This window comes from Mustela lutreola, chromosome 2, assembly GCF_030435805.1.
Source record: "Mustela lutreola isolate mMusLut2 chromosome 2, mMusLut2.pri, whole genome shotgun sequence".
Classification (NCBI taxonomy): Eukaryota; Metazoa; Chordata; class Mammalia; order Carnivora; family Mustelidae; genus Mustela; species Mustela lutreola.
In genome coordinates this window covers 43,770,017-43,793,512 of record NC_081291.1, presented here as the reverse complement: position 1 = coordinate 43,793,512, position 23,496 = coordinate 43,770,017, and the positions used below count along the sequence as shown (strand labels likewise).

The following is a 23,496-nucleotide window of genomic DNA, read 5'->3' as shown; positions in this document are numbered from 1 at the left end:
TTTGTTTGGAGTGTCTGGGTGTCCCATTGAATTAACTGATTGACCACATTGACAGACAGGCAGACTAATCAATGAGCTCTGAAGGCTGGGACAGGAGAGTATAGCACAGACTTAGCCATGAAATTGTGGCATTTGACAACTCAACCGCGGCATTAGAGTTTAAAAATAAAAAGCATTATTCATGTGTGACTATGCTCCATCAGTGATACTCTTGAAAATAATCTCAAAATAACAATCAGAAAATGTTTGACAAAAGAACAGCACAGAGCAATTCACTCATAATTACCCAAGGGAATAGAATAAGATGGATAAATGAAATTCATAGATGAGTCCCAAAGTGGTTTTTAGCTGAAAGAAGCAGTGCTGTACTTGTACATTCTTTCACCAGAACTATTAGCAAACAGTAAGTTGTGTAATGCTTTTCATTTTTGAATCACTGAATATCAAGGCTATAAAGGGTTGTGGTCATCTTCTGGTACATTATAAACTCAAATGTCATCAAGGGCCAAACTAAATAGGGAAAGAGGCCAGATGATTGTCCCTGGTCTGACTTTACTTCTACCTTCTTTGTCTATCCCTGTGGTCTCATTTGAAATGATTTTGATGATGTAAAAATAAAGGCAATAGGCAGACACAAAGAGGCAGAATGTCCAGGTAGGTGGTAAACAGAAAAACTCAGCAACTGATAGGAGATGATTTTTCTGGAACCAGTTCTCTAAAAAAAAAAAAAAAAAAAAAAAAAAAATCCATCTGCTGGTTATAGTGAACATACCCTAATGTATACAGACTTGTGGAATCACTGCATTGTACAACTGAAACTAACATTATATGTCAATTCCATTTCAATAAAAATAATAATTTATCTGTTAAAAAGATAAATTAAAAAATAAAAAACCCATCTGTATCATCAAACCCATCTCATACTTTGGACTCCAAAAATGTGTTCTCCAACACAAAGCATGGTCCAGCTCCCACAAATATTTCATCATGCAACAGAAAATCATTTGGAAAATTGTCAGCTTCTATTTAAGAGAGTGTGAAAATCTGGGTAAGCAAAATAAATATGTGTCCATGAACTTACATATATCAAATTATACTTATGGCCTTGGATTCAGTTAAGAATATTACATAAAGAATACAAAATGGAAAGAACAATTGGCAATTATTAAGAGATACGGTGGTGATGAGGTTGATTCAGATAATTTGCCCACAGAAAGCACTCTTCCTTCAATTACTGGTGATTTTCAATAAGAATTCTATGAAGACGATGAGGGATTGGTACCTCCTTATCCTCAGTTGTACAACTGTGGCTGCGCAAAGCTCCAATCACAAATGTATCAGTTCTGTGTTCTTTTATATTACTGCTTTTTACAATTCTCAGGAATGCAAATACAGGTAAAACACACAAACAAAAACAAATCTTTCTGCCCTTTTGATGTAAGAAATAATCATTGTTTCCCAGCTCAATATTGTGAACCGATTAAAGAGCTGGTGAGCACTTGGGGAGGGTTTTGTTCTTTGTTCAAATGTTGGTTTTTTAGTTCTGTATGTACCAAATCTCTCCACTGTGAGCTTCTGGTAAAGTGAGCAGACAACACTTGATGTCAGCTGCAAGCTTTAGGAAAATGCAAGTTTGATTTATTAAGAGAAGGGAAAGAAATTCTCTTCATCTATTTTCTGATAATCTATTAGGTACATTTTCAGACTGAGAGATCGTTTTGAGCAGCATTAAAGTCTATTATGCTTGTTTCTGAAATTAGTACTAATTCCATAAGGTAAACAAAATATTTTGTACCCTTTGACTCTGTGCAGTGATGGATATCTTAAATAGCTTGATTAAAGGAGACATGTCACAATGTCTAAGTATATGCAATCATCACACGGTACTCCTTAAATATAAACAATTATGTCAATTATACCTCAATAAAGCTGAAAAACTAAATTAAAAAATTAAAACATATAACCTCCAATGCCCATCAAGACTAGAATGAAACATAAACTATGAAAGACTCATATAACGGAATCATAAAATGGAATACACTAATGGGAATTAGAGAACTCCTGCTATACACAACAATGTGGGTGAATCTCACAGAGCTAATGTCAAATCTAAAAAGTAAAATGGGAAAAGTACATACTATATGATTTTATATGTATTATAATCACATGTACACATGTTTATAGATGTATACAACACAGAGAAGTTATATACTATACGAACTTAGCATACAAAATATAAAACTAATCTATGTGGCCATTAAGTCAGGTAATGGTTACCCTTTTGAGTCTCAGCTGTAATGGAGGAGTTTTGGGGATGTTGGGAAAATTCTGCATCCTGATTGGAGTGCTCGATATCTTGGGTGGGTTCAGTTTGTGAGAATTTGTAGAACCGTCACTTAAACTTAATCCCGATGACCAAACTCAACATGCTTAAATCTGAATTGCAGGGGTGGGTTTCTGGCACAGTATTTTGAAAGGTTCTCACATGACTATTTAGAACATTACTAAGGTGTTTCTTTGAAAAAATAAAAGAAAGGAAAAGAAAAGGAAAGGAAAGGAACAAAGGGCAATTATAGCTGCCTCAAATCCACATAATACAGACATTTTTTTAACAAAATCCAGCCCCTTATCATGACTTATAACACCCTGAGTAATTTGATCTCTCCCTTCCTCTGTCCAATCTTCCAGTTTTCTTTGATTCCAACTCAGGGAAGCCATATGAGAGGAGAGAAACAAAGTGAAATCAGGAGAGGAAATATCCAGACCAGCTGCAGAATTACAGAATTAGTTACTTGGCAATAGGTAAATGATACATCTACCTACAATTTTAAAAATAATGGCTCTGTAGGACTGCATGTGTGTTCTTCAGGTTTGCACAATATTTTAATGAAATCAAATATAATAAATCTACTTTTTCTCAATTTTAATCTACTTTTGCTTTACTCACAATTTTTCAAATATGACTACTTTTCAATTCCAAATACTCCCCATTATTCTAGTGAGTTGAGAACTGCTGTAAGTGCAGGTAGTTTTCTATTTCCCTGTGACTCTTCCACATAAGACATACCCTTTTCTTATCTTTAAAATACATATCTCCAAAGTGGGGCACAAAGAGTATACGAGGTGAACTACTGATAGGAAAGAAAATGTTAGAAATTCTAAAAGCGTTTATTCTGTCTGTAATTTTAACTTGTATATTTTTGATTTTTAATGTTTATAAAATACATACCCACACACTGGATTTATATGTTTATAACTACTATTCCTTTGTTTGTTGGTCATCAAATTTGAGACTGCTTCTTTAAAACCTACTACACTCTGAGCAGAAGCTGTCCTCTACACACAATTGACATTAACTTAAAAACAAACAACAACAACAAAAAAAACAACCGTTACATAAATTTGAGTCTTTGTCAAGAAGTGAATGTTTTGAATAAATACTAACAAAATTTTCATTTGAACTTTGGATTCTCATCATAAAATTTGCTATTTTCTAGCCCTATGGTCCTTGATAAGTCTTTTACCTCTGAATTTCAGTTTCTCCAGCTAGAGAAGAAAGATAGCAATCTTTTCTCTGCTTACTTTCAAGCACAGATGAAACACTGCACATAAAACACTTTATAAACTATAAGGCACTAGATATAAAGTATAAATAATCAAATATTAAAGGTTAGTTTTTATTTTCCCTTTAGAACAGAGCATTACATCATTATAAATTTATTTTCAACAAGAGTAAATATAGTCTATTTCTCAGAATGAGCAATTTGAGCAGTTTGAGAATTTGAGAAAAATGACCTCTTTTTAAACAAAGTATGTGGCATAAGTATTAGGAAAAAAAGAAAATTATTTGTTGTTTGGAAGATTATTCAGAATGGAGGTCACATTTGAACATGGCTGAGAAAGACTGGATTTTATTTCATTGGAAGGAAGTGGATCCAAAGAAGGACAATGCAGGTGGAGACATTCATATGAGGAGTGGAAAAAATGTGCAGAGATCTCATTGGTAGTACAGTCTGACTTAAATGAAGGATACATGAAGGAGAGAGAGAGAAGATCTGGCCCAGGGCACAGGTTGAATTAAATTAATTGGAGAACTTTCAATATTTGTTGAAGGAAATTGAATTTGAATGCTTGATTAGATGGTTTGAACTTCATAGGAAATGGGATCTGTGGAGGTCCTGACACAGAGTAAGGACAAAATCCTCTGTGTTTGATGAAGATTTGCCTCTATAGGAGTCTGTGTCAATAAGCTATGTCTTGTGAAGGATATAGGGGATGCCTTGAAATAGGTAGAACACATAGGAGGCTACTACAAAAGTCTAGAGGAAAGGTAATGGGGGATCAAACTGACTGATAATCCTGGGACTGGGAAGGAATGGACAAATACATTTTGAGGTGAAATACAGCTCAAAGGTTTTAAATATTCAGATTATTTGTGACACAGTATCAGTGGGTATCTGCTACCCAATAATATTAAAGTACCACTGGCTGTATGTCAAGTATGCTGGTCCTTGAAGAAACAACACTGAAATTATGCCTGCCCAGGTCAAGTGTGCCTGAGCAAACATTGTGTGTTCAGTATACACCATGAGTTTTTTAAAGAGTAAAAAAAGTGCCTGAAACCAAATGATATATTGTGATTAAAATGCATATGTTTAAAAGTAGATTCTAATAATATACATAAAAATTCTAAGTGTTTGGGGATATTGGATTACCCTTGAGTAGTTTTGGGGACTTACTTTGAGAGATCAATCACTTATTAATTTATTTAAAAAAATATTTATTGAATGCTTACTATGTGTCAGACATTCTACTATGCATAAGAGATGGAGCTACATACATGGGTGGAAATATTTTTACCTGCATAGCATTTGTATTCTACTAGATATAAATAGAAAATGGAAAAGTAATAAACAAATGTATAAGTTATTCCTGATAGTAACAAGTACACTAAAGACAGTAAAAAAGGTTGCTAAGAGTGACTGGAGCCAGCAGTGGGATCAAGTGCTGGCTACCTCTATAGCTGGTCTCTTTTCTTTTTTTTCTTTTCTTTTTTTTTTTTTTTTTCTTTTTTGATAGGTTTCTAAGAGATCATTCCATGGAGATGACTAATTGGAGATGGGCATAAGGGAAAGAGCCAGGCATAGAGAGATTTGAAGAGCGCTCCAGGCAACTGAACAGGAAAGGAAAAGTCCAGAGCAGAGAATAATCTTGATATTTCTGGGAGCATAAGAAAGAATTATGGCTCAAGTGTAGTGAGCAAAGGGGAGTTTAGTATAAGTTGAGATGAAAAAGGCTGAAAAAAGTCAGATTAACTAGTTTCTTGCTAGCCATAAGGAGGTTGATTTAAGTCTTGGGAAAGTTTTAAATAGAAGAAAAATTTTATCAAAATGCCCATGTTATTTTCGATTTGCGGTTAAACTATTTACGGTATCATTAAAATAAAAATATTACCTGATGTTATCACCTCTAAAGAACGGTTGACCCTCTCCTTCAAAGACTTGAAGTTAAAAGAACTATGTTCCACATTCTCATCTATTAAGGACCAAAACATTCCCTATAGAATGCCTCATCTGCATACCAATCATTTCCTTCTAGTGCTGACAAAACAGAAATTTTTTTTTTTCTACATTGTTATCGGTCTTAAAAAACAATTTCATTTAGGTTTTAAGAATCAATTACTTTGCAGGAAGATTTTATAATCATATAAACACCTTTATCAGTAGGCATTGCATAAAAATGGTGTTTTCAGCATTTCTAAATTGGGCCATCTCTATTAGAAATTGCAAAGATGTCACTTGACTTAAAAATATAGCCTGGTGTTCCATTCCTAAAGGTGCTATTATGCCAACAATAAATCTGAACAAGACCGTAGGCAGAGTGTGGGTTGTGATGTACTCAATATTCATCACACTCTGACCCAAAGGAATATCCATTATGTGCTTCTGGGATCCTTGAGCAAAGCAGGTTTATTACACCTGCCAATTTTCATGGATTTGCGGTGTGATACATCGTCTACTTTGAAGAAATCTTGGTTACAGTACATATTTCCATTCTTGCAGCTTTCTCTCTCAGGTAGTTCATTTTCTCTGGCTCTCAATTCAATAGAAGGCTATGCTTGAAACAGAGTAAAATTTAAGCAATCATAAATACTTTTCAATGTCTCCTTATCGTAGTTCTCTGATTGTGAGTGTTTAGGAGGAGGTAGATTTTCTCTCAGATTCAATTTCAGGCTGCTCCATTTGCAAAACAGCAAGCTATGTAAAAACACTGATACACAGGTTGTTGTTGTTTACTTTTTTGGTATAAGCTCTAAAAACAACTTTATTCAATTTTAAAAATCGATTACTTTGGGAGTTTGGATGATAATATAAACACATTTGTCAGTAGATACTGCACATAAATGGTGGCAGAAAAGACATAACTCCTAGTCTCAGTTTATTCCTCAAGAGTAGTTAATACAGAGGGAGAAACCAGCTCATTAGACTCTGATGACACAATACAATAGTTAGAATGCCTAAAGGAGGCCTTTAATACTACTCTGCCAATAAATGTACTAGCTCCATGTAGACTTCCTTAAATTATTCAGTTTCTCTCTGAAACACAAGTAAGTCTCACAGTGAATAACCAGTACTACTTCAGGACTGACCAAATAGGTTTTCAAGTCCATAATTTTGTAAAATATGTATAGAATGCTCAGCTGTAACAAATAAATACAAATGGCACACAGATAAGCCTTACATTCATGAACCAAGTGGAGTGTTTAGAAAAACTACCAGTTAAGTGATAATATTTTGTTAAAATAACAAAGTTAAAAATAGAATAGGCAGAACTTCTTAAGATGATATGAATTTTGATTGCCATGGAAATAAAATTCCTTAAAACTATTAAGGGTTGCTATTTATTATGTTCTATAATATAACACCAGCCACTGATCTTCACTGGCATATTCTTAAGAACTGCCAAGCACGTTATTAGGCACTGGGTTTAAAATTATACTATCTCTAAGCCCAGATGACCCAAAACAGACACAGCACAGGATTCAGCTGATTATTACTTGTATCCTATTATTTAATGTTTTAAAATGTTTTACAATTGTCTAGCCAAACTATGAAAAGAACCCAGATGTCCATCAACAGATGAATGGATAAAGAAGATGTGGTATATATACACAATGTAATACTATGCAGCCATCAAACGAAATGAAATCTTGCCATTTGCGATGATGTGGATGGAACTAGAGGGTTATGCTTAGCAAAATAAGTCAAACGGAGAAAGACAACTATTATATGATCTCCCTGATATGAGGAAGTGGAGATGCAACGTGGGGGGGTGCTGGGGGGTAGGAAAAGAATAAATGAAACAAGAGGGATTGGGAGGGAGACAAACCATAAGAGACTCTTAATCTCACAAAACAAACTGAGGGTTGCTGGGGAGATGGGGGGTTGGGAGAAAGGGGGTGGGGTTATGGACATTCGGGAGGGTATGTGTTATGGGGAGTGCTGTGAAGTGTGTAAACCTGGCAATTCACAGACCTGTACTCCTGGGGCTAATACATTATATGTCAATTAAAAAAAATTTTTTTTACAATTGTCACATTTTTAAATGTGAAAACTTGAATTTTGCAGTTTGCCTATAATTTATCAAATTTTACACAAAAATCATAGTAAAGTGAAAGATTTAAAAGAAACCCATTTCTCATACTTGTGATATTCTGTTATCAACAGAATCTGATCCTACATGGCTTTTCAGCTTCTTCATTACATCCACTATAGATTTGCTCTAGGTACTTTGTTTAATATTTATCCTAAGAAAAAATATTTCTTTGTGAAAACTTCCTGTGTATTGTCTAAAAGAAAATTAGAGTTTTCTTCCATTTATCAATGTGGTCTCCAAATTATCCTATTAATATTTATGTTGTCCCTACCCTAAAGACATGCACACGCCTCAGTAATTTGGGGGCTAAAAATCAAACTTCCAAGTCTATACTAAACCTGTTGATGTTTTTTTTTTTTTTTTTTTCTTCCTTCCAGGAAAAACTGTGTCTTTTCCTGATTCCTTTATTTATTCTGTTCCTTATTTCCCTGTGGTGACTTGGCATTAATTCCAGGTGGAATTTCATGTTTAACCTAAGCTTAGCATCTTCAGTAATTTATAACAAAAATAAATTTCCTGGGGCACCTGGGTGGCTCAGTGGGTTAAAGCCTCTACCTTTGGCTCGGGTCATGGTCCCAGGGTCCTAGAATTGAGCCCCATGTCAGGCTCTGCTCGGTGGGGAGCCTGCTTCCTCCTCTCTCTCTCTCTCTGCCTGCTTCTCTACCTAATTGTGATCTCTGTCTGTCAAATAAGTAAATAAAATCTTAAAAAAAAATAAATTTCCTAACCTGTATTAGACAAGATTCTTTCCATCACATGGGACAGCATCTCAATATAAGTTAGTCTTATATGAAAAAGGGACATCTTATTGGCTTATCTTACTTAAAGTTCTAAAGATAGAATTTTAAGAAAAAAAAATTGTGCTTTTCTTCCCTTGGATTGTCCTACTTCTGTGTTAACTTCATTTTCAGACAGACTCTCCTATATAGTGGCCCTGGGTATATCCTTCCACTAACTAGAACAACACAAATGCAATGCCTCTCTGTCATTTTATTTTAGTAAAAATCTAGATTTGCTAGATTTGCTAGATAAAATATATAAGTAGATTGAAGATGGAAAAAAAAGCAGCGGATGTCCTCTTTGAACACTCCCACATTAAGTACTCTTTACTGTGTTGCTCGTGGAGCAACTTGTACTTTACTGCATATATTGACTTACTTGCTTGTTTCCCTTTTTAGACTGTAGGGTGAAGGGGGCAGGGACCAGGGCCTCTTGTTTTTGAAGGTCAACATCTAGCTCAGTGCCTGGAACATATGAGCTACTCACACACATCTGTTGAATTGAATGGAACTGCTTTCTTTAGTTTATTTGATAAATATTTCTAGACCATCTGCTAGGTGGTGAAGAAACAGTAGAGAATATAGCAGATGGAAATCACTGCCCACATGGAGTTTCCATTCAAATGGTTTGAAACTTTTAAATATTACTAGAACTTCATCTCAGAAACCCTATGACAATATCATTATAGCACACATTTATTGGGATAGACTAGACCAATTGTTTCTCAGAGGAAATGATGACTAAGGTTTTTTTTTTCTTTTTTTTCAAAGATTTTATTTATTTATTTGATAGAGGCAGAGAGAGAGGGGGAACCAGACTCCTTGCTGAGCAGAGAGACCAATGCGGGGCTCAATCTCAGGACCCTGAGACCATGACCAGAGCTGAAGGCAGAGGCTTTAACCCATCTAGGCACCCTCCAAATTTTTTCTACTTGGTGAAAATGCAAATAGGACCAACAACACTGAATCTTTCATTCATTCATTCATTCATTCATTCAACAAATGTTTACTGAATCTCTGCCAAGTGCCAGGAAGATATAGTCCCAGAGCCCTGGAGCGTAAGGTCTAGTGAGGAAGAAACATATTGCCTTGGTTTCCTACAGCTCCTATAAAAATTATAACATCATGGCCTGAAACAACACACACTAATTTTCTCACAATTCTGGAGATCAGGAGTCCAAAATGGGTTTCCCATGGCAGAAACCATGGTATCCACAGGGCCACACTCCCTCCAAAGATAAAGGGGGTGAATCCATTGGTTCCTTTGTCTTTTCTAACTTCTAGAGCTTCATTCCTCTCATTCATTTTCTGATAGTCCCCTCCTCCATGCTTAAGGTCAACAGCACAGTATCTTCAAATCTTTTTCTACTGTTTTCATATTGCCTTCTGCTCTGTGTCCAAATCCCCCTTTGCCTTCTTCTTATAAGGGCACTTGTGATTTCCCACACGGATTTTTCAGAATAATCTACCCATCTCAAGATCTTTTTAACTTAATCACATCTTCAAAATCCATTTTGTTATTAAATATAAAATTCAGTTTCCAGAAACTAGAACTTAGATATTCTTGGGGCTGTTATTTAGTCTATCAAACACATAAATAAAATAATTTAAAAATATACGATTAGTGGTTAGTATCTTAATGAAATGGGCCTTAGTTTTCTTACAATATTGAAAAAATACTAAGATAGAACAATAGATCTTTTAAACACTCACAATTTAAAAAATGTGCCAGAATCATAACATACACCTACATGGACTATGATTTATAGTAAAGGCTTAAGGACCTATGTCTATAATAAAGGTGGTAGAAGAAGTTGTAAACTTAATGAAAACAAACAAATCAAAAGAAAACAGGAGAAGAGTTTGGGGGCAAAATTTTGTTTTACTTTAGAGTCTAGGAGTGCCTAGTTGGCTCAGTGGGTTAAGCGACTGACTCTTGGTTTCAGCTCAGGTCATGATCTCAGGGTGAGATCTCATGATCTCATGAGCCCCGGTCCAGCTCTGCACTCAAGGCAGAGTCTGCTTGTCCCTCTCCCTTTGCTCCTTCCTGCCACTTGCTCTCTCTCTCAAACAAACAAATAAATAAATAAAATCTTAAAAGGAAAGAATCTGGGAAGATTCAAAATACCAAAAGTTTCAAAAGATTTTATCAGTGAAAATAGGAAGGAAAAAGCAGGTAATTGTAAAAGACTTACTAGCCTTTCAGAATTTTTTTTTTTTTGGTTATTTATTTTTTAATTTTTTTGTGTGTTATGTTGGTCATCATACAACACATCATTTGTTTTTGATGCAGCGATCCAAGATTCACTGTTTACATACAATGCCCCCGTGTTCCATGCGATATGTGCCTTCCTTAATACCGACCACCATAGCCTTTTACAATTTATAAAAAGTAAGTTTTGGGAAAGCAAAGAAGATATTTTACATATGCACAGAAATAGCATTTCCTCATCAGAAAATCTAATTTTCCAAGCTAGCCTAGTATCTGCAAGTAGGAAGACACACCATGAGATCTCTAAAAGCAAATAAACAAATAAATAAACAAATTTAAAGCAATGCTCTCTTGTGTATACATTATCAAAATCCTTACCTCTGGAGCAATGTTTAGCTCAGACTATTTTATTTAAATAGCTATGGTTAAAAAAATAAAAGAAAGAAAGAAAAAAGATCCAATCTGTTCTTTCACAAGGAAATTGTGCACCAAGGACATATGATTATTTTTCCCTTTAGACTAAAGCAAAAGGACATGTTGAATCACATCCAATTTGGATAAATAAAAGTTAATAGAAGAATTGGTGGATTTCTCAGATCTAATATGCATTCTGAGAATAATAATTTATTTTAATTTAACACAAAAGGTGTTTTAGAGCTACTATGCTGATTCAATATACATATTTAAAGGGCAAATGTTGATGCTAAATTTTGACAGGAAACTGAAATGTGAATGTATGTGAAGTGGGAAGAGAATTTCTTATTCACACATGTATAGTTTGGGGGCAACTTGAGGACTCTTCTCTGTCCTTTTTTAATTAATTACAAAAAGAGACATTATTATTTAACTCTGAATCTTTGTTACAGAGACAAGTGACATGAATCAAAATAATGTAATCACTGGAATAAAAATGACTAGTACTTCTAAACACCTTTATTTATATGGTTTTCTGATTCTAATGGTTAATTTCTACATATTTTAGCATTTTCATAGCTTTCAAGATTAGTGTTATCTTTCCATTTCTTGGAATTGCTATTAAATATGTGTCTCTTCTAATTGCTACTTTTCTGGCTTGTAAATTACTATGTTAGTTTCTGTGTTCTTCCAGTATATTACTGCCTTTTTTTTTTAAACAAATATATGAACTTCAAAAGTACCCATTATTACACAGTTGGTGGGAAGCAGCATGGCATGGTAGAAGGGCTGCTCTGACAGTGAGATAGTCTAGCTGATGTCCAAACTCTGTGACAACTCAAATATATAAACTTTGACAATTAAGAAAAGAACTCTATGATCTTAACAGACCAGGGCTGGTGATTTAGAAGAAATGGCCAATATTACTCCCTTTTTTATTTCTGTGCCCCTTTATATTATAGCTTTGCAGCTTTTCTATCAAGAGATGAAGTATATTTCTAAACCTCTTGAATCTGGACTGGTCTTGTGGCTTAGAGTGGTTAAAAGAATGTAGCAGAAATAACACTGTGCCAGTTGCAAGTCTCAACATCATGGTATTTCGCATGCTCCTGATTTCTCCAGGCACTCTAAGCAGTCACTATGTGAAAAAGCCCAGAGACACAGAGGATGAGTTACCTGAACCAAGGTCAATGCAGCCTAGTTGTCTCAGCTATGAATATCCTCCACCAGCCTAGTACCAGATAACCTACGTGCTGACCACAGATGTTATTCACCCGAGCCAAAACTAAAAGAACAGCCCTGAGTGAGACTATCTTAAGTTGCCAAATTTCAGACTTGTCAACTAAATACATGGTTATTACTTACTTTAATCTACTTAGATTTGGGATTGTTTGTTACACAGCAAAAGCTAACTGACACAGCAATATTAACAGATATAGTTGAGTAGAAGAATTCATATCATTGAAATGGGAAGAACAATTTCAAAGGTTATTTCTAGTTTTGATATAACATTCTTTATTGCATTTTCTTCTATTTCAATATAGTTTTATACCAGATTTTAAATTTGAGAGAAAATAGATATTTCAACCTTAATCTGCAATGACTTCAATACACAGGAAATTAAAAAATAACTATTCTTCATTGTTTATTGATGCAAAAATCATTTAATTGCATCCTTCCACAATAAAAATTTCATATGTGACAATTTATAACTAAAATATTAGTTCTGTTTAAAAATAGGGCTTGATATATTTTTTTAAGGATCCTATATTAGCCATAGAAATTACCTTAACATTTTTGTTTATCACTTAGTAATTCAAATAATATAAGCATTAAGCATTTGAAAGTTGTTTCACATATGAAAAAAAGTAAAATGCCAATAGATTATCAATCAAAATTCATAATAATAGGATACATTACCTGCACAAGTATTTATGAGTGGCAGCAGAATTATCAGTTTCCATAGCAACCTCATTTCCACTTTCTGAGGTCAAAATTTCTCCCATACAATCAGCAGGAAAAAAAAATGTCTATCTTCTAGTCAGTATGTCAAGAGTCTGAAAAAAACAAAATTGTCATGAAATGAAAAATATACAAATATGAGTACTTAAAATGTATATGCATTATTGGACATTATTTAATCTATTATGAATATATTATTATCCAAAATAAAGCAATCTAAATGTCTACCTTTTATGTATATGTATGTTTTGCAAAGTTTCTACAATTTCAACTCATATTTCCATAATTTCAGTTCATACCTTTGATACACATGTTATTTGCTATGAGATTTGATGTAGTAGATAATGGGGTGGGATGCAATTCAATTGAATGAATGTATTATGTAGATTAAAACTTTCACTATTAGAATTTTGAGTTTAATTGCTTTTGAAATGTTAATGAGGACTAAAAACATTCAACGAACTCCTGTAATGCTGTTGTTTCCCTTACTTTTTATTCTATCCCATTAGAAATAGGATAAAATATTACTCTATCTTATATGTATTAACAGTGATTTTACAAATTTCATGGACTTTTCTAAGTTTTTTTTATTACTATTTTTGAGAATATATTCATTAAGAAACAGGACCTTTCCTAACATTATGAGAACTAGAACTAATATTGTACTACAAAACATGCAAGAAATGAATTTCTGGAAGTATTGTCTTTCAAATATGACACACGCATTTCCTATAGTGTTACATAATAATTTTCTCTAAATTATTTTGACAGTTAAGCTCTCCAGTGATAAATGAAATTAAGGTGAAGTGTTTTACTTCAAAAGAGAAATCTAATAAGGAGACTCTTAAAACTCATGATCTCAAAAATATATATGTGGAATAAGTTCAAAATAGACGCAACTAGGTTACATTTGATAAAATGATTATATAGAAATGATTGATAGGACCCTTTGGGAATTTTTAACTTACATATATATATTTCTTGTAACTTCAAATATTTTTGGAAATATGTGAACACTATTGTGATGCTAGCAGATAATTAAATTAAATTTTAAAACCCTTTCTTTTCTTTCTGTTGCTAATTACTTCAACTAAAGTAAAAAACTGTCTATATTCCACTTTAAGTTTTTGTGAAATCTAAGTTAAATGCTTTCAAATTTAATCAAGGAATAAAAAATCCAAAGGAAAATAATATTCAGTCCCACCGTCTTATGAGAGATACAAACATTTAACAAAACAACAAAATCAAACACAGATATATACATTATTGAATGTTTATGTGTGGTAAGTATGGTAAATGTTTTGAACTGAAAAATGAAATCTGGATGTATGGGATGAGGTTCAAGTAGCATTTCTGAGCTGAAACTTGAAGGACAGGTAGCTCTTAGCCAGTCCAAGAGTGGGTGTACAAGGTATGGGGATGTAGGGCTGTGGTGATTAAGATGGGTTAAGAATGAGGAATGAGACTAGCAGTCTAAGCAAAAGGGAAAAAGTAGGACATGGTCCTGAGGCAGGACTAAGGGTGCATTTTCAAAGACCTAAAAAAGAACCAGTTTCATGACATCAGAAGGACAATGGCACAAGACAAGTTTGGAAAAGGAGAAAGAGGCTCAAATATGCAAGGCCTGTAAGCCATGTAAACAAGTATGGGTATCATACTTTCAAATTATAATTTAGGGTTTTAAGCAGGACCGAATCAATTTAATTTACATCTTACAAACATCACTCTGGCTGATGTGGAAAAAGGAAGGGATAGACTGAAATAAATTAAGAGGTTACTTTTGCAGTCTAAGAAAGGGATAATGATGGTTTTGATCTAGAGTAGTGGAATCTAAGATAAAGATAATGTGATCTGTGAATAATCTTCCTTCCTGTAATCTCTTGTCTTTTCTATGCATATTACTATTACACACAAAATTATCTTTCTAAAACAAAAATTTCGTTCAATTATGCCAGCATTCTCAAATCTTTGATCATTCTCTATTGTATAATCATCTAAAGTTTTTGGAATTGTATTCAAGATCATATATAATGAATTTCTAACTCTTCTTTTCCAGCTACATTACTTCGTAAACACCTCCAATATAGGCTTAAGTATCTACTCCCTATTTACTTTGCATATGTATCATACATTATCTCCATATGGATGCTCTTTGACTTGCACAGAATTCCCCACCTGAACCTACCTCTCCTTTAAAAGCAATGCAATGGTAACATGACCATACATCTCTATTTTTCCCTGACAGTTTCTGTTTATTGAAATGTCAAAGCACAACTCAGAATAGTACCCTTTCCTCCTCCAAAAATGTTCTAGTATACAAGATCAATTATATGACCCACTTATTTGATGGACATTGGTTATTTCTCCAACGCAGCAATTTTTTCCCTTTCTTTAGATTAAAGCTCTGAGACTTTCTTTTGAGGAACCACTTCCCTAAACACACTCAGTCCATATTACTGGAGTGGGATTGCCTCCACCTTCCAGCTTCAGAGATGAGGATGTAACCAGGGCTTTGTCAATCAGAAATCCATTTACCTCACTACAGTGTTTTATAAAAGGAAGAGCACATAAGCCAAACCAATCACAATCAAAACCATGACCTCTGTCAATATCATTAAGATGATTAAGTTGCAGGGGCGCCTGGGTGGCTCAGTGGGTTAAGACTCTTCCTTCGGCTCGGGTCATGATCCCAGGGTCTGGGATTGAGCCCCACATAGGGCTCTCTGCTCGGCAGGGAGCCTGCTTCTCCTTCTCTCTCTGCCTGCTGCTCTGTCTACTTGTGATCTCTCTCTCTCGCTTGCTCTCTCTCTCTGTGTCAAATAAATAAATAAAATCTTTAAAAAAAAAAGATGATTAAATGCTAACATAAAAATTTGTTGATGCAATATAATACAATATTTCAGAAGGGCTGTCTTAACCCAATTTTGTAAATGTGGTTAAAAACTCTCAATTCCCCTTGGAAGACAGTTTACTAAGTCTTCACCCCAACTATTTCTTTTATAGGATCCAATACTCCTGGGTTATAGTGCACACAAACCCAATTTCTAGCAGTGTCTGGATACCTAACACTCAGGAATGGTTCCTTCTTCCTTGGGCTGGTATAATTATTCAAAATATGCAATGTCACAGAAGCCCACAAAATCTAGCTAACCCCACCCCACCCCACCTGATATCCATGAGTTGCTTCCTACTCTCCTAGCTGGCTTTTATCCTGTCCCTTGGTACACTCCCCTGCAAGGCTCTTGTCTCATCTCAGTCTGTAAGAAACAAGAGTTCTGCTTCATCCATCACAGTTTTATATATCTGAGTATTATTGTGTTTTGTTTTGCCATTCAAAAAACCTATAATCATACCTGATACCATGAAGTTATGAAACCACCTGCCATGCTTACGTCCCTGGAATTTCCAGATGTGAACCAATAAAATGAAATTTTGCCTAATCCAGTTTGTGTTGTATGTTTATCTCTTGCAACCAAAATCATTTGAATAGTACCTTCATTCTTCACCCTGAATTTATATGAAGTGTTTCTCAAAGACACCAGAGCAAACTGATAATCCCCGAGACTTGTATTTATCAAAGTTTCTATTGCATTGCCAGAATTTTCATCCCTTACCTTGAAGATAACACCATATGTCATACTTGCTAATAATACTTGGTATGGTATGTAATGTAGAGCTCACAGTTATTCCATAATTTGTGCTTGGTTTGTATTTGATAGCCAAACAATCTAGTACCACTAAGAAAAAGACTAAACTCGGAACCTAGAGACATTGCTTCTACTATTGTCTCTTTCACTTAATCAGCTTAGTAATGTTGAGTGATTCATTTATAATCACACTGACTGCCATTTTCCCCTTATGGAAATGGAGGGGTTTAACCCAGAGATTACCTTTATGTTTGTTCCAGCTCTAATATTCTAAAATTGTTTTATTCAACCCAGCATATAACTTCATAGCAAATATTTCTCTTTACCATCCTGTATTGAGCAAAAGTCTAGGAAATATTTTATATGGCAAAACTCTATAAAGATAGATTAATAGCTATTATTTATACATTGGTTGTCATTTGTACAAGTTCCATTTTTAAGAGTTTAAATTACATGAGGAAAGAGAGTACTCTGACTCAATGAAAGCCATCTGAATTAGAAGGTTCTTGTTATTTACTCACAGCCAAATAGCCTAGAAATATTCAGTAGGTAAAATTTATGCTTGTCACTGACACACAAAATAACCACAGGCATTATTTCTAGGTTCCTAGAACCCTAAAGATCATTTGAGGCAAAATAAAGGAGGCCAATATATAAACTTAAAAGAATTTCCAGAGCTCTAAAAAAGTTTCATAAATGCATCACCAGCATTTCATTTTAGGTGAGGTTTATTTGGCCATGTAATCTTAAATATCATTTTGACCTGGAAAAATGGGAGTCTTGGTTCATGACCCAATTGCTAAGATCAATATTGTATTTGTACTGAACACACTTTGTCCTCTCTAGTCTGTGTATATTTTCTTTTGCTCTCATGGACTTTCTCAATGCATAAGTATTAATTTCACACTTCAACAAAAGAATATGCGTAAGTTCACAATTCATTTCTTGTAATTCCAAAATATGTATTTTTTAAATCTCTGAAAGTTAAAATATCTTTGTAAGTTGGATGGGAAAATTCACTGGGTGGTAAAACCTGTCCTGAGTTAATGTGAGGTTGTTCAGTCTGTTTTATTCAATTTATTATGAGTATTTACATGTTTTGCTGCTGAATCAGAAATGGTTGACAGAGCTGTTGCTCACTGGAGGTATTGTCTAAATACATATAAAATTATGCCACAGTGTCCTTTATTTTTTTTTTTTTTTAATTTTACTTATTTACTTGAGACAGAGAGAATGATAAAGAGAGGATGAGAGGGAAGAGGTCAGAGGGAAAAGCAGACTCCCTGTTGAGCAGGAAGCCCAATGCAGGACTTGATCCTGAGACTGCAGGATCATAACCTGAGCCAAAGGCAGTTGCTTAACCAACTGAGCCACCCAGGCACCCCACAGTGTCCTTCTAAATGCTAAAATAGGGATCAGCAAACTACAGAATGATGACAAAATTTGGCTTCCTGTCTGTTTTTGTAAATAAAGTTTTCCTGGAACCCAACATGCCTGTTTACTTATGTACTGTATATGGCTATTTTTGTGCTACAAACAAAGGCAGAGTTGAATAGTTAAAACATATGAGACCAAAATGATCCTCAAGAAAATATATATTATCTTGCCCATTACAAATTTAGTTTCTGCACGTTTTTCTGCTCAACCTTACTCTAATACATTGTAAGCTCTAAAATATATTTGGCTATAAAGATTTCAGGTAAAGGATTGTGGTACTACACTTTTTTAACCCTATGTATGTACACTCAGCAAAAATATAATCTGTTTAGCAGAAAAAAATGGGTCCTGTATTGAAGTAGCTTCAGCCAGTGAGTGTCCTGCCTTAAACTGACCTCTTTGTACTATGTGTTGTTGACAAGCATCTGAACCTAAAAAGCAGGTAAGAGAAGAATCAGAAACAATTGCTGTGACTGTGAGGTCACACCCAACATTAAGTATTCTTAACTCAGACAACACTAACAGTTTCTTTGAATGGTTCAGAATGACTGCTTTTTTAGAATTGGAAAGCCATTACTCAATCCACTCTTAGCTATAAAATCGTTCACCAGTCTATGAATTGCATACAATTGCCAGTAAACCAAGAATTAATTAGGAAAGCCAAGTATTGGCTAAACTGCAATCAGAAACTGGGGGGGTAGGGGATGTTGTCATGTTCAACTGTGGCATTCCAGCAGATATGGGAGACAATAGGATTTATCAAAAGAGAAAGATTCTTTTCCTTTTAAAAAAAGAGGTTTCCAACTTCTGTTTGCACTGGGAACTAGGGACAGCAGCTTTAAAAAAAAAAAAAAAAAAAAAAAAAAGGTAGGGTGAAGGAACCCCAGGGGATTCAGTTAGTTAGGCATCTGACTCTTGGTTTCAACTCAGATCATGATCTCATGGGTGGTAGGATTAAGCCCTGCATCAGGCTCTGCACTTAGTGGGGTATCTGCTTAAAAATTCTCTTCCTCTGTGCCCTGACCTCTAAAATAAATAAGTCTTTTTTTTTTTTTTTTAAAGTCAGGATGAGTGTGCATGTGTAGCTCTCCAATAAGCCTTTGAAAGGGGCTCATATAGGATTCTAGCAGGTATTCACCTACCATACTCTGGAGCTTCAGAGAGTGCTTAAGATGACTTAACATATCACACTGAAGGACAGAAGGAAAATATGGGAAGTTATTCTTGTCCAACTCTCAATCTGATTCTCTTCAATAGTAAAGATAATGTAAGTCATACCGGTCTGGTGATGGAGAATTATGTTCATTAATACACTCTCTATAGAAATTCTCAAGTCAATTACAAATTATGACTGTTCCTTACCCCTTCTGTACTATCTGAAATGATTTTCTCACTTTGATAGAAAAACAAAGTCCTGATACTACTGAATGGCTTGGTGATTGGTATGGCTCTAAATACAGGGTAATAGAATGGCCCATGCAGGAATATTACTTAAAATATTGGCCAACTTCTCTCTCTAATCGAGTCTCACTTATGTTGCTTTAGCATGAAAGAAAACCATTGTTGAAAGTGCATTAGTCCTAATGGGCTTTATTCTTTCTCTACTTACAGCAACACTGCTCTGACATTAAAGAATTTTGTAGCAGAGATCAAGATCCATTATCAGATTGTGTATTCATCATCAGAACAAATGTGCTCAGCACTAATTGCCCTTTTGTTTTTAATTGACCAGTTAATTAACTGTATCAGATAAATTAAAAATCCCAAATCCATTTTCTTCAGGTACATTCACTGTTGTATTTCAGTGTGATCAAATTCCACAGACGGACAGAAGAGAATATGCTTAACAATTTTTACAACAGATTTCCAACCTCAGCATTCATGGAGTTATTTACTATCAAACTAAATCAATAATAAATTAAAAGATGAAATATTTATGATGTGAAAAAAATCTGGCTTGGAATAGGAAACCCTAAATGCCATTAAGTCAGGCAAAGTAGCAAGATAAATTGTACCATCACATTCTTTGTTTTCAGAATATAATGCTATCACTTATGATAATTGTTATGCCAGCTCTCAAAATAGGCAGTCATAATAGATGATAGATTAGTAGAAAGATATAACACAGCGTGTTTTATGCAATCACAGAAGAAGTATTACTTCTTTTCTTAGAGGAGGCATGATTACATGTTAAGTTGCTAACAGCATGAAATAAATGCAAATATGTTTGTTATGAAAATAGAATCCTTTGCACATTTTTGTTGTCGTTATTAGAGCAACCAAGCTGTAGAAGTCAACTCAGTCTTCAATATAGTTGATCTCAGATGACTTTTGGTCGAGGAGTCTAGCTGAAAGAGATCAGTGTGGACAAACTGATTTTTTAACTACTAAAAAACCATACTTTCAATGGATGCATAATTTAAAGAAACCGTAGATGAAATAGGCCAGCCCTTTGCTTGCAAGGGTGAGGACACTGAGGCCTAGAGCAGGTGAATGTTAAATTTCGGTTCAGTTCAGGTCCTAGAACAGACTTGGGACTTGCTGGCAAACCCCGCCAGAGGGTTCTCTTTACTAGTTATTCCTCTTGATCTATGACTCAGGGCATGCCATCCAAATCTAAGTAGCTTCAGCTTCTGTGGGTCCATTTTCCCAAATGTAAAATGTGGGTGATTGTACCTCATAGGAATGCTCTTGGTGTTTACATTAATCAAAATAAGAGAATACAGGAGGGGTGATACTAGTTTGGAGGCTTTGTAGTGTCCCCTCCCCTAAAGGGTGACAAGAAATATCTGTTCAGCCAAATCCAAGTTTATTAGACTTATTGCAGAAAAGGAGAATATAACTTGACACAGTCTTAGCACTACCTCAAAAGGGGAAGTTATGGATGATATATATGTAGGATTTTGTGGCCTGAGCTGAGTGATTTTAAAGTTGTTCTTGCAAGATGAGAATCTGAGTAGGACTGGGCACAATTTATGGAATAATAGCTTTAGATGGATGGGCACCAGGAGGTGAGACTCTTGATGTGCGTCTTGAAATGTAAGCTTTATCCTGTAGAAGCAAATATTTCCTGAAGCAAATAACTAAATGATTTTTTTTTTTTTTTTTTTTGCTTTCAGTATCATTTAACACAGGGATAGGAGTATGCCAGTTTTAGTTCCTGTATAATAGAACGGATGGATTGCTAACCAACCGTGAAAACAGAAGTTGGGAAACTTTTTCTATAAAGGATCAGACAGTAGATACTTTCAGTTTTGCAGATCCTTTGGCCTTTGTCACCACTACTTAAACCGACTATTGTAGCATTAAAAACAGTCATACACAAGACAGTCACAGATGGAGTGGCTACATTCTAATAAAACTCTGTTTACCAAAAAAACAATCAAGGACAGAGTTTAGCCCGAGGTTGCAGTTTACCAATTCCTGACTAAAGAATGATGAAGAGTAGTGTCTAGTCATTAAGGTATTAGCCCAAGTCTACTGAATATTTGGCTAATCTCTGGAATGAGAGAAAGCTGAGGGATAGGAAACATATCAGATACCAAATTTCAGAAATACTGGGATTACAAAGAATGAAGTGCATGCATTTATTCCATTATTTTTAATCCAGATATTTTTGAACTTTGCTACTGTATAAAATTTACATATAATAATGGTATGTATTATTTTACACACACACACACACACACGCACCTATACATACCCACATATATACATGTTAAACAGACAGGAGCAGATTATTTTTCTTTTCATTTTTTGAAACTTCATTACAAATTAGCCAAAAAAGTAATCAAAACAGGAATATTTATAAGAAGATCCCATTAAAACAGATATGGGTGTGAAGTATTTTTGTTTTGTTTTGAGGAAAGTATAAAATCTGGGGAGCAGTATTAGAGCAGCAGAGACAGAAAAAAAAAAAAAAAAAAAAAAAAAAAAAACTTTTACTTCATTCTGTGCCTAAAAGAATTTCATTAGAATATGAGAATTTTTTCAAAAAAATTTTCTGTTTTGCTACATTTTTCAAAGTAAAGAAAACAAAACAAAACAGATCAGTATAGGCCAAAAAATTACCTAAATCTAACAAATCATATTTAATAAGATATATATTATGTCTTACATTTAGGTTTAAAAATTGATCTACTTACTTAGAATTGGAGTGGGGTGGGGAAAACTGATTCTATATCAATTAATGCTTATAAAAGGACACAACATACACTTTGGGGTGATTCTGGGGAAACATTTTTATTTGCCTATTTTTTTACATAGTTGTCAAAAATCAAATATAACCAAGATTGCATTAATAAAAGCATAAGTGGTCAAAACAGAGGAGGTGTTATTTCTGTCTTAACCTGCATTTATGTAACCACATAGGGGGACTGTATTCTCTTCTAAACATCCTGGTTGAAGAGGAATTTTGACAAATTGAAACTCCCTTCGGGGAGCAGGGCAAGGATGATGAAGTGCCTAGCAACTTACGAGGGTCAGAAAAAAGAAATGAGTGTGTTTAGCCTGGAGAAGAGAGGTTTAGCAGGCAGAAAAGAGCCATCTTCAAATATTAGAAGGGCTGTCTTGTGGAAGAAGGATTAGACTTATTATTTGTGTCTCAGGAGAGCAGAACTGTGACCAAAGGGTAGACATTTCAGGGCAGCAAATTTCAGCTTAGTATCAGCCCAGAGCATTTTAACAAGTAGAATTGTTTAGCCAGTGGTTAAGTGTACTGGCTTTAAAACCTAGACAGTCTGGGCTTCTATCTCACAACCTACAGATACTTAATAGCTTTGTGACTTTAGAGAAAGTAAAATAGCCTCTCTGAGCCTGAATTTCATGATAATTGTAATCGAAAACGTATTATCTACTGCGTGGGGTTTATATGAGTATTCCACGAAATTGTTTCTACAAAGAGTAAAAGTAAAATGTTTTCTCTTTGAGATACCAAGTTCTTTATGACTAGGAGTATATAAGAGTAGCTGGATAACACTTTTTCTGGATATTATAGATGGCATTTTTGCATCATGGAGAAGGTTCAATCAGATGGCCTCTTAAGCCCTTCTAAACTTGTAGCTTTTTAACTCTGTATCAGAGTGGGAAGCCAGAAATCTTCTGGACCAGGGTTCCTTAGCTCATGGTTCAAAAGCTAGATTATTGTAGCAGAATATTTACACAGGGGGAAACCCCTATAAAGATGGACATTTGGGTTTCTCTTTAAATATCTCAAGAGATATTTAAATTATCTCACACCAGTCCAAATGGCTAAAATGAACAACTCAGAAAACAGCAGGTGTTGAGGAGGATGCAGAGAAAGGGGAACCCTCTTACACTGTTGATGTAAGTGGGAATCCTGTTGGTGGGAAAGCAATCCAAGTGCTATATACAAGATATAGCCACTCTG

The 23,496-nt window shown here is 34.7% G+C and overlaps 1 protein-coding gene across 1 annotated transcript in view; it reads right to left on the bottom strand.

Moving 5' to 3' along the window:
* Positions 1-23,496, bottom strand: part of LOC131824148 (contactin-6-like) — a 305,999-nt gene that overhangs the window by 222,629 nt on the left and 59,874 nt on the right. Inside the window, 1 exon segment of the mRNA XM_059161537.1 lies at positions 12,982-13,118. Within this exon segment, the coding sequence (XP_059017520.1) occupies positions 12,982-13,036 (55 nt within the window). The 5' untranslated portion in view covers positions 13,037-13,118.